The 13,018-nt window shown below is 40.5% G+C and overlaps 1 protein-coding gene across 1 annotated transcript in view; it reads right to left on the reverse strand.

The window, feature by feature from the left end:
- Window positions 1-13,018, reverse strand: part of LOC126195635 (odorant receptor Or2-like) — a 60,562-nt gene that overhangs the window by 20,572 nt on the left and 26,972 nt on the right. The window contains exon 3 of the mRNA XM_049934259.1: window positions 5,151-5,250. Coding sequence (XP_049790216.1) covers window positions 5,151-5,250 — 100 coding nt within the window. The remainder of the gene's footprint in view (window positions 1-5,150; window positions 5,251-13,018) is intronic.

A 13,018-nucleotide genomic window follows, 5' to 3' on the forward strand; every position in this document is an offset into this window, starting at 1 on the left:
GCTCCATCGCAGTCTTTAACACTGGTAGCATGCCGCGACAGCGTGGACGTGAACCGTATGTGCAGTTGACGGACTTTGAGCGAGGGCGTATAGTGGGCATGCGGGAGGCCGGGTGGACGTACCGCCGAATTGCTCAACACGTGGGGCGTGAGGTCTCCACAGTACATCGATGTTGTCGCCAGTGGTCGGCGGAAGGTGCACGTGCCCGTCGACCTGGGACCGGACCGCAGCGACGCACGGATGCACGCCAAGACCGTAGGATCCTACGCAGTGCCGTATGGGACCGCACCGCCACTTCCCAGCAAATTAGGGACACTGTTGCTCCTGGGGTATCGGCGAGGACCATTCGCAACCGTCTCCATGAAGCTGGGCTACGGTCCCGCACACCGTTAGGCCGTCTTCCGCTCACGCCCCAACATCGTGCAGCCCGCCTCCAGTGGTGTCGCGACAGGCGTGAATGGAGGGACGAATGGAAACGTGTCGTCTTCAGCGATGAGAGTCGCTTCTGCCTTGGTGCCAATGATGGTCGTATGCGTGTTTGGCGCCGTGCAGGTGAGCGCCACAATCAGGACTGCATACGACCGAGGCACACATGGCCAACACCCGGCATCATGGTGTGGGGAGCGATCTCCTACACTGGCCGTACACCACTGGTGATCGTCGAGGAGACACTGAATAGTGCACGGTACATCCAAACCGTCATCGAACCCATCGTTCTACCATTCCTAGACCGGCAAGGGACCTTGCTGTTCCAACAGGACAATGCACGTCCGCATGTATCCCGTGCCACCCAACGTGCTCTAGAAGGTGTAAGTCAACTACCCTGGCCAGCAAGATCTCCGGATCTGTCCCCCATTGAGCATGTTTGGGACTGGATGAAGCGTCGTCTCACGCGGTCTGCACGTCCAGCACGAACGCTGGTCCAACTGAGGCGCCAGGTGGAAATGGCATGGCAAGCCGTTCCACAGGACTACATCCAGCATCTGTACGATCGTCTCCATGGGAGAATAGCAGCCTGCATTGCTGCGAAAGGTGGATATACACTGTACTATTGCCGACATTGTGCATGCTCTGTTGCCTGTGTCTATGTGCCTGTGGTTCTGTCAGTGTGATCATGTGATGTATCTGACCTCAGGAATGTGTCAATAAAGTTTCCCCTTCCTGGGACAATGAATTCACGGTGTTCTTATTTCAATTTCCAGGAGTGTAGAATACCGGTATCGGTTTTAACCTGTCTGTTTTTCACATATCTAGTCTCCCTGTAAGACTTACTTGCTCTGGATCTGCGAATACTACTGCTGCAGCGAGAGGCCATCTTATGGAGAGTGTTCGTTTGTGCGCTACAGAGTTAAGACTGTACAGCGGTATCATGATACGAATTTATCTTAAGCACATTGCGAAAAAGATAAAGTAGTGACGTGCTGAAACTGGTAACTTATTCGAAGTCGAGGATATGAAGTTCACGGCTGTGTTTAATAGTATGAAAAGTTCTAATACATTTCGGATGATGCATAAATACAAAAAGATACAGTGGAGAGATACAGTGATTTTGAATGAGAGGAAGAGCTCATATCTGAAGTTGGTTAGTCCAGCAGTTGAATACATATATCTCCAAAGGGACAGGAACTTTCAAGTAGAAGTGAGTACGAACTACCTTCACCTAAAATGTCGATTGACAGTATATTACTAAGTACTGATGACAACATACTGGAGAGTTTCTGTGAAGACTATTACAATCGTGATTTCAGTTCCTACAGCAAACTCATGTGTCACTGTAAGTGCATTCAGGGTAAATCAGACTGCAAATTAATTTTAAGATATGTGACTAGCAAACGGCGAGGCTGGGCTTGTGAACCTGAGGCTTTTCCAGGATGGATACCATACACATGGAGGGGTCTCAGTGACAGTTTCATCCACTCCATTATAAAGGAAAAGTTCTTAATTAACTGAAATTTAATGTTTCCCATTAAGAATCAGTACGGACAGCAAAATTAAGAATCCAGAAACAGTAAGCCCTGTCCAAACTGATGAGTGTAGAATCTCAAAATTTGGAGATGGTGTTGTTGGTCCTATACCGCAAACAACTTTGAAGAATGGATTCATTGAAATTCCAAACCTAAGGAGTTAAGATAGGAGATAGAAAGTTTTTTGAATATATGTCGCCATAAAGGCAATTTTGAGCCAGAACTACGAACATGGGTGTTTGGTTTCTTGGTCACAAATAAGGACATAAATTTTTAAGCAATTTTTAAAATTCAGTCCCTAAGAGGACGAAATAGTGAGAAAAAGATTATTTTTGAACATACGTCATTATTAAAGAACTACTAAAGCATTTTAAAGCTATATCTATGAAAACTGGCATTTGACTTCTTGGTCAGAAATAAAAGCATATGCCTTTCACTTCTTTCGAAAATTCAACCTTTAAGGAGGTGAATTAGGGCATGAAAATTTATCTGGTGTTATTTTCCTAGATTAAAAAAGTGTACAGCTAAATCTATGAAACTTAATATTTAATCTCTCGATTAGAAATGAACAATATATTTCAGGGGATGCAAGTTTTTGAGGAAATATCATCACATGTACTCAAAAGGCTATCCAAATCGCTTTTTGATTAGAAGTGCATTCGGAAAAGACTATGCGTCTAGGGCTTTAATTAGCGTGAAAGTTTAGAAGGTGTTGCAATCTGTGAATAAATCAATGGAAGCTATTGAACAGTCACTATGATGAAATGGTTTTGTCAGAATGACGTAGAAAAAAACAGCTCTAGATTACACAAATTTTTTAGTTGTTCGAGCATATTTTCATAAATTCTGTTACCTTCTAACAAAGACATATTTTGACAAGTATAACACTACTGACAAAGCATCTATTCGTTCACCTTCTTGTATCTGTGTTACTAGTTTGTCTTTAAAACTCACTAAGTTTCTTGAATGACTGCTATGAAATGTTTTTCCATGTGCATGTATTTGTAAAAGCTGATACATCTTGCTATGCTCGTAGGTATTCAACCTTTAGTTATATTCCCTTCGCAGCTCTCATTTTCAGAAGATTTTTACATAACTAAAATCATGGGAAGGAATGAAACGACTCGGAGTGGACGGCTATAATCACTTTGAGTGATTCAGACAATTAGCCCTGTTAGTAGTTTGTTTTTTTCAGAAGCACTGAAATGTAGATTTTACCATGTATGAGATGCATTCATATGAGGGTGGAAGGTACCCAGTTCTGCAATTTCCACCTTACCATCTTCTCTGAATGCTACAACCCATACTGATTAAATAAGCGACATGATATTCTTTGTAATGAGGTAAGCATTCTCTGACGTGTGCCTCAGCACTACCAACTCTTATTACACGTTCCACACCAAGAACCTTGCCGAAAGTTCCCAGATCACAAGCGACCTCACTGAACCTGGCACTTCGGTAAGGATACTGATAATAGAAATCCTTGAAATCCATATGTGGCATATAGCAAACCAGTGCTTAACAGTATTGGTTAAAAACAGTCTTGGTTGCAATTTTAGTTTTTTTATGTTTTTCAACAAGGTTTGTTGAAAAATAAAAAATAAAATTGCAACGAAAACTGATAATAGAGTAGCAGTTGTGACAATGGCCTCCCGTGTCTGCTACCTGCGAATACAACAGCTTTTGTCATTATAACAGTTTCTTCTCCAGTTCTAGTTGCATCTTATGCCCTGTTCTGTCAAAGAGCTTTTTAGCGTGTTGTTTTCCCGTCAGCTGCCAGCATCATTAATTCTTTTACCTCTGCATAATGCCTAGCACGACGTTTCTGACATTAGAGACATTCGGAATTCATCATGTATACAACAACATAAAATACCAGGATGGCAGCAATACCAACTAAAATATTTAACTTTTGTGGATAACTGTTATCTCATACACGAATTTTTGACGAACAACATGTAACGTCTCTGGTACAGAAGATTCTGATGTTCACATACGTAATCAGATTGAAAAAGTTACGTTGCGGAGGAAAACATACGATTAATACTGGAAAAGGCAGGGATCTAGGAGAGTCTCGATCCAGGACATTGGTTTGTCCTGTACACTTAAGCGTAAAGAAAATATTACACTGAGACTAAAGAAACCAGGTTCCGTGAATATTTTCGCTACTAAAATGATGTTGAAATGTAGTATTGGGATGTGACATTGAAGATCGCAATGTCTGTTTTTGTATAGCGTCTGTATCTTCATATTACAATGCATGCACGTCTGGAGGACATTGTATTGTGAAGGAACAGGCACTGCAATAAAACAGCCATTCTAACCATCAATGATGTATCCATGCCTCAACGGGTTAAAATGACGATAAATGTTGGTATCTTCCTTTAAAGGAATCACGAAATGTCTGAGAGCAAGAGTTGCGGACTCCATGCCATATAGAAGTCTGGATCAGTCCGAGAGGCGTGCACGGATAGCCGAAGTGGTTAAGGCGGCCTCTCACGATAGGCGGGAATTCCAGTATCGAGACTCATTCTGGCACAGAGTTTCATGTGTTACAAACATCTGAAGGCAATCAAGACGGGCAAAATTCTAATGTCTTTCGTAGTATTAGGAACCTAGAAATGGCCAAAACATAAATCTGCGTACTGTAATCAATGATATTGTGAAGAAGAAAGGTTGGAGGGACGGCTTATAACCGAATAGAGAAGATGTATATGCGGAATTATAGGATTCAGGGAGCAGTTGTAATACTCTATAGTTATGTTATAGACGATTCTTGTGATGTAAAGGCCCTCTCTGTAAAACTTGTACTTTGGACACCACACACAAGTAAAGGATGCTGAATCTGCGAATTTTAAATTTTAAGGTTTCAAGTTTATGCACAAACCTTACGCGCAATCCTGGTCGACCTAAGACAGAGATCGGATCAACTTTTTCAATTACTCAAACGCTCATTTTATTTAAGTGTGATAATAAATGGTAGTACCTTCATAATATATAATCATTCTAAAAATTGAGTCGTTGCCGTATCATTAGAAACAAATTTTAAGCTAAGGACGAAGGATGCAATGAAGTATCTAATACCATGTGTAGAAAAACAAATAAATTCGTTCTTTATACATTTAAAGGGAAACCTATGCTTATATCAGATCTGTTATTGTATAGAGATTTGCCATGCTCACTCACTGTGGCAATTTGGAACATCTGGAAGCAGGCGGCAGCTCCTATGGATATGCTCTGCCCCAGTAACATCGTACCTAGGCACTTCTCCAGGAGGTCTGCGTTCCTGTTAAAACATATAGCAGAAGACAATCACTATATGAGACCACTCGAGAAATATCAAAAAGTAACCAGTACCAAACAACACCAAGAATAGGAGGAGCTGAAGCCACCAGTACTTGCTCTGTTATAATCACAGATTTTTAACTGCATACATAGCCGAAAACGAATATCGAATCCTTTCACAAACAGGTACTTGTGTGAAAATCTGGAACATCAAAAGATATGTATCTGCATAAAATGAATAAACAACGAACTAGGTATATGGCAAATGGTGGAGAAATGATAGTTGAGTTGAGAGTGGTATGAAGACCCCACGTGCTGTAGTATGAGTTCCTAAACGTCGTGGTGAGGAATCTGGAAGGTCCTGACCAAATGCCGAACTGTCTCCTTGAACGCGATTTGTAATCGCGTCGTATAAGCAACAGTAGTTTCAGATGGAGCTTGACGCACAAGTTACATTCTTACAAAATACCAGACATTGGCGGCATTTTTAGAAGAATGTGCAAGCCACAGAAACAGTGTTCTATGGCTTTCTTCGTAGAAGTTCAGTAACGCAGCGTAAACGAGGAACACAACATGGTCTCAAGCAGATTGCAGATCCTGACAACCACCAATCATTTGCAACGTAGACGTAGCAAAAGTCTGGTATCTAGTAGCTCAACTGCAAGGCTTTTATCAAACTTTATAGCCTGGTGACTGGCAGGACGTTTGACGCAAGCTGTAAGGAACACATCAAGCCACAGAAGTAAAACACTCAACAATTGCAAACAACGTTAAGTAGTAATGTCATGCTCCAAGCTCAACACAAATTGATGTAAACGTAACAATTATATACATGTAAGAGTCGACAAAAAATTAATTTTCATAATTTTAACTTCTGATGACGAGCTGTGAGTTACCCCATCCCCGTAACGCTAACATCGACAGAAAGTATCTTGTCACTTAATTTAATTCCATTACATCACGATTTATTGAGGAAAACACGCCTGCTTAGTTGCGTGGTAACGTGCTCGCCTCCTATGCAACCGGGCCTGGGTTCCATTCCCGACCGGATTGGAGATTTTCTACGCTCGTGGACTGGGTGTTGTGTTGTTCCCATCGTCATTTCATCTTCATCACCGGCGCGCAAGTCGCCCAATGTGGCGTCGTCTGAAATAAGACTTACATCTGGCGGCAGAATTTCACCGGTTGGAGCCTCCCCGCCAACCAGAATTTCACCGGTTGGAGCCTCCCCGCCAACCATGCTATACACTCATTTCATTTCATATTGAGGAAAACCCAATTCCGACATAAGAACTGAGAAATTGCATACTAAATAGGAGACTTTCTATCAACAACAGAAGTAAAGACATTAAACATACATGGTTAAAGATAGTCAGAGTGTCATGAACGACCACAGATTTGAGGCCATAGCATATGATATGAAAATCTGTACTATTCGAGAAAAGTGACAGATATTGTGTAGTGAAAGTTTTAATAGATCGTCGAGGGTCATACACGGAATCGATCACCAATCTGTGAGAAACAGAGCTTCTCAGTGAGCAGATACAGATGTAAAGAAGAGGAACGAAGTAAATATAAAATTGAACAAATCAGTAAGTCATAATTAACGACTTATAATAAAATTTTATATGTAAATCTGTTTGAAAATTAAATGTAAATCCATCATCTATTCAATTCTAGTAATTTTACGATCTCGACCTTTTAACTACTATGGAAAGCAGAAGGTGAGTGTTATAGCTGAAACCCTCGTTCAATAGGGTTTGCAGTCCAACATGAAAGCGTTAGCTTGAGACAAAACAGTTCCAACTGTCTGAACTTGTAGAAGTTCGTGGGTGGGTTTTGAGTGAAAAGTCTGAGATAAAATTCTCGCATTTACCGTGCAGGTGTCAGTTATGCGAAACAGAAACACAATTACGACAATAACAACATGGAAAAAAGCTGAAAACACTCGGTGTGCAATAAATGGCAAACTTAAAATCAGAAATCCGCACCGAACAGCCAAGAAACACTTCGATCAAGTAAATCTGTCCCTAAGTCACAAGTTTCTCTGAAATTAGTTGATCAATAGTCTACACAGCATTACATTAAATTTTTATAATTAACGGTGCTTTATCTGGTCGTAGTACCAATTAGCAATATACCTTCCTGTGCTCCATTGTACATGGAGGATGTCCAAAGGTTTTGCTTGATAAACAGAAATTCTGTGACCATTTTAAATTATCACAATAAGAAGATTAACATATTTCTTCTCCCTGTGTTGACAGGAGCATGATTATGTGCCCCTTCTGCAGCCAGACCGCCGGACTTGGGTTTTAGTATTCTTTCAGATCTTAACTAACATTAATTTCTGAATGGTGATATATGTAGTGGGAATTCACTAAAAGTAAAGTATATTTTATGATAAGCGTGTGTTATTGAGTCACTTTTACCATCTTCGATCCTAATTTGTCTTCTGAATAAATAAAAAAATATATATATACTGAAGTCTTTCAATAGTGAGGTAAAACCCTGAAACGAAAACATTAAAAGTTTTTCAAATAGTTCTTTCTTAATTAAATAGAAGTTCTTTTTTATCAAATTTGACTAGAACGATGAGCTCCTTAAGAAAGTGGCATGACAGTGAAGATTTTTTCAACGCTCTATGCCCACGTATTTAACGGAAGGTGCAAGTAGTAAATGATCCTCTAGCAAGAAGAATCAAATATATGAAGGACTACAATGAATAATTAACACTAATCATGAAACAAGATCATTACGTATTTCAGATTATTTATATGTATCACCGTAAGCTTCCAGGGAATACAAAGAGTCTTCACAAAATAGTAAGAACTTTGGAAGAATTAATTTTGTCGTCACGATGTCTCAAAAACTTTCTACTGAACTGTTTCAAGACTACGTTACTGAAGTTAATACGACAGCATCAATAATTTAGGGAAAAGTAATAACTTTAATGCTTGATCAGCAGCCTCTGAACAATATCTTTTTGCGATTAAGAGAGTAGGAAAATTTTATGTATTCCTTTTCATTCTCTACTTCACGTACCAGGAAGCAGCTATCCCCCTTTTTCCTACTGAGCACCAATTACACCTTTATTTCTACTTGGCAACACATGCAAACCAGCTTCACTAAAAGTTATTAACAGTTTTCAATAGTTCATTAAACTATTATGCCGATATCTTAGAAAAATACAAGAAATAGCACATCGAAGGTAACCGGTACAACAATTTTATCATTAGATTACATGAGCAATATAGGTGCATCAATTGAACTTCAGGAATCGAGAGGTGACACCAACTGTAGTTATGAGACAGCTCCGCAAAGAAAATGCAACATCGATTGGAGAACACATAGAGTGTTGCTAATGTAATTGCTGATAATACAATAAAAATATATATTAAAGTGTGAAGTAACACTGGAAGATGTAAAATTCGTGATTACAATAATAATCTCATTTTATATGTTATAGGAAAGACAAAACTAATGAGAATAAGCAAAACAGAATCTCTGGTTAATATCCGCTTCGACGACAAAAAGACAAAATAAGAATGGCCAAGGTTTTGATTTTTGAACCGTGCGCAGACACAAGTGCCGAAGTGGTCAGCCTTACTGCATACGTTCCCCACCAGCATACCACACTATCAGACCACAAAGAGAGCGAGCACGCCTCATTTAAATGGCAGAGCAGCCACACTGCTTACGACTTGGTTTCTTATTTCACATTTCCCAACAACATATATCACAAGTAAAACTAATTTTCAATATTACTTAATTATTTTTGGCTCGCTGAAGACATAACGTTTCTCTGGTATAAACTGTCAGCATACTGGCAGGCGCAGATAATTTCAGTGTGTTTCACATTCTAATTGCCAGGTAATCGTGACTTATTTGGTTTCATAATCGAAAAGAGGTCTTTCACACAATTATGTTACCCGAAATGCCGCAACATTTTAGCAACATGATTTTGGAGGCCCCGAAAATTCACATGAGAAAAGCAATGTAGACGTTCGGGACACTTTTAACGCAAAAAAATGTGTCAGTAAAACTGGAGGTACCTTGTAAGTCAATCAGTTACATTTGCACATTCGTAGGGGCTTTTCAACTGAAATGTCAAACAGTCTCGATAGTGCCCTCAAAAGCTTTATGAAAATATCCTCATAATTACCTGAAGGCCACAATAAATTCATCAACCCTCACGTTCTCTTTGCCGCCACTGAACTTAGGGAACTGGGCTATCTTTGTCACAATGCGTGCTTCCCAGAGCGTGATTTTCTTTTTAATAGCATCCCCATCTCATAAGAAACAAGTTACCTTGTAATGTCTTAACTGTGAGCAGTGTGAAATCAAGTCTACTTAAAATGCGAAGCCTGAAGTCCATTATTGATGTTATAATTTTCATTCCTGTACTCCTTTGCACTTCATAAACTCAACAATAGTGATTTTTAAATAGTAATATCCTTTCAGACATGCCCCATGACTTACGCATTGTGCTTTTCAGTAAGATACGAGGTCTCCACACTTTGCTCAGTTCAATTGAAAGCTATTGCAACTGACAATGGAATAATGCCTACGATTTCAGGAATTTTACTATTCATACCACCAGTTTCTTCACGTGCTCCATGCCTGAAAATTTAGCACAAAGTTCTTCCTGATGTAGAGAACAATGAGTTCCGTTTCTCGATCGTTGTAATCACTTGCTTTTTCACTGTCGATTCAGTCCATAAATTCTTTCTACATGATATTGTGATGCCGTTTCACAGCACACGTGCAGTACCCTGTGTTCTGTTATATCTATTCATTTTAAAGGATTGTGACGATACATCGCTAACTGCCTCTTTTTGTGCAAAAATCTACTAGACTTGCAAATATCCTGCATACGATGAAGAAACAGCGAAGGGCAAACAGAGCCGACGCCATGATTCTGCCCAACTCAGAGCTGAGCCGAGCGAAAAATGCCGCATCACGATGCTAAATCGAATGTCGCAGTGTTTCAGTGGCTTCCGAGAAGGACCGAACAAAGCAGAGTGAGAGGCGGGCCTTGCCGCACACGTGGCCAGCACACGCTGCACGCATTGAATTTGGCACGCTGTTCCTGGCCCTGAGATCAAGTAACATCCTTTCTGGACCTGAGAAGTTTAATGATATGGAACTGAAGGAGTACAGAAGAAATTATAATGAAAATATCTGTCGGAAAGCATCTTGAAGCGTGAAGCAGTTACTAAAACCTAGATAAATCTAATAGAGCGGAGGAAAAGATTTGGTGAAAGATATGTCTTCGGTGTAGTGTTAAAGAGCATTGAATAATGGACAGAAAGAAGAAAGACATTTAGAATTTTTTAAAATGTGGCCGTGTACAAGAACGCTTAAGGTGAAGAGTACAAATAGACTTAAAAATTAAGAAATAAGGAAGAAAATAAGGGTAGAAAGAAGATTATTGGAAGTGATCAGGAAGAGGAAAAAACCATGATAGTGACATATACTGCTTATGAATTACCTAAAGGGAAAGAACAGTAGAGTGTAAAGTGGAAGGAATGAAACGAACACGTAGCAAGAGAATGGATGGCTGCCATTAGACGAAGAGCCAATGGCCTTGAAGCACTGGTAATACCGGTTCCCGTCAGGTCACCGTAATTAAGTGTTGTCGGGCTGGGCTAGCTCTTGGATGGGTGACCATCCGGTGTGCCGAGCGCTGTTGGCAAGCAGGATGCATTCAGCCCTTGTGAGGCAAACTGAGGAGCTATTTGATTGAGAAGTAGCGGCCCTGGTATCGTAAACTGACATACGGCCGTCAGAGCGATGTGCTGACCACATGCCCCTCCATACTCGCACACTACGGTCGCAGGTTCGAATGCTGCCTCGGGCATGGATGTGTGTGATGTCCTTAGGTTAGTTAGGTTTAAGTAGTTCTAAGTTCTAGAGGACTGATGACCATAGTGCTCAGAGACATTTGAACCATTTAAACCATTTAAACCATCCATACTCGCATCCAGTGATTCCTTTGGGATGAGGATGACACGGTGGCCGGTCGGTACCGTTGGTCATTCCAAGGCCTGTTCGAATGAAGTTTATTAGAAGAGGACGAACAAACACACAGAGGTAGAACAATCGCGTCCTACCCACACACTATTAATTATTTCATACATCCACTGAAAAATTCTTCAGAACTAAATATGAGAAGAATAAGTCTTCTAAACCTACTAGAGTGCAACGTTCAAACTAAAGCTAAAAGTCATTAAAATTAGACGATGATTTATCATTTATTTTTAAATATAGAAATGTTTGTAACAGACAGCTGAATATGGTCATAGAATCCGACTACCTAGTTGATATTGCCTTTTAAGAAACTATTAAAAAAAGCTATAGACTCAGATTAGTGTACCATACTGTCGTTTAAGTAACAACAAAAAATTTATAAACAACATCAGTGTACCATATCACATCAAAAACATGCTTTTTTTAATATTTTGAAGAAACATTAAGGTCAAATAGAAAAGAATACCAGCTCCATTCATTAAAATGAATATAATTCATGATGGTACTTGCAGAAAGAAGGTGTTAATATACTCTGATCAGCCGGGACATCATAACCACCGATCTACCATCAATACAGACCCTCCGAGGTGACATCAACGTCGCCTGGCGAGGAATGACTGCAGACACACGGACGATGCATGTAGTATCACTGACCGTCCTCTCCGTGTGCAGAGTTGGAAAGCCGAACGATCTATTTGAGTCTGACCGAGAGTAGATTGTCACGGCCTAGAGGATCGGCAGGAGCATTTCAAAAACTGCACGATTTGCAAGGCGTTCGAAGAGTACTGTGGTGAAACCATGTCCAGAGGGCGGAAGTATTCTACAGTGCACCTTAGACCGGTGTGATCCGAACAAAGTTTGAGGGATGGGAATGGCCTGCCGTAGTCCTAAAGCCATGATAGTGAGCTTCACTGCCGATTTAAATGGAGCCAAAAGCTCACAACAAACACCAGCTGAATGAAGCCACTTGTAAGGATAGCTATATGTCAAATGTTCAACTAATCAGAAAATAAAGTTCTGTGTAACAATAAGACAGGATATCATAAAAGTTTTGGCCTTTTGCTAAATCTGTCTGTCTATACACTTTGTGACCAAAATGGCACTGAGACGGTGGCTGACAGTGAGAAGGCCGGAATACTAGATTTCTTTTAATGAAATTGTTTCACTGAGTCCTCTTCAAAACAGACCACGAATGGCAAAACGCAGGAAGAACTGCACGAGATCGACGGTTGGTGCAGGTAACCCTCAACATAAGCAAATGTGTGATGAGTGTAAGCTTTCCTATGAATTAATATTTGTATCAGAGTGAGGTTTCGAACCCGGGTCTCCTGCTAACTAGGCAGATGCTCTAGCCATAACGCCTCACTGCCACTGCAACTATCAGAGTTGCGCGAACTACCCTAGTATATTTCCTTGGCTTATAGAAATTCCAACTCACGTCTCAGCCCATTCCTATTCCTCTTCTAAACTCGTATCAGTATTGCCGAGGTTCTACAATATTGGAACAGCACCTTATCAATGAGCGAAATGGGATTGATCCCACCCATACATCACGCGTAGGTGACACATTAATCGCTAGCTGCAGTACACGGCGTTCCCTGGGATGTTTAATATCTGCCCCACGAGGTGACTGATCCTGTGCTTTGTTGACACTCACAGTGAATACAAGCAGCGTAAAAATCTTCAGTCGCTTTAAATCAAAGGGCATATCTGAAGCGGTGGGTACCAACATAATGCGA

The sequence above is a fragment of the Schistocerca nitens genome, chromosome 7 (assembly GCF_023898315.1).
Source record: "Schistocerca nitens isolate TAMUIC-IGC-003100 chromosome 7, iqSchNite1.1, whole genome shotgun sequence".
In the NCBI taxonomy this organism is placed as follows: Eukaryota; Metazoa; Arthropoda; class Insecta; order Orthoptera; family Acrididae; genus Schistocerca; species Schistocerca nitens.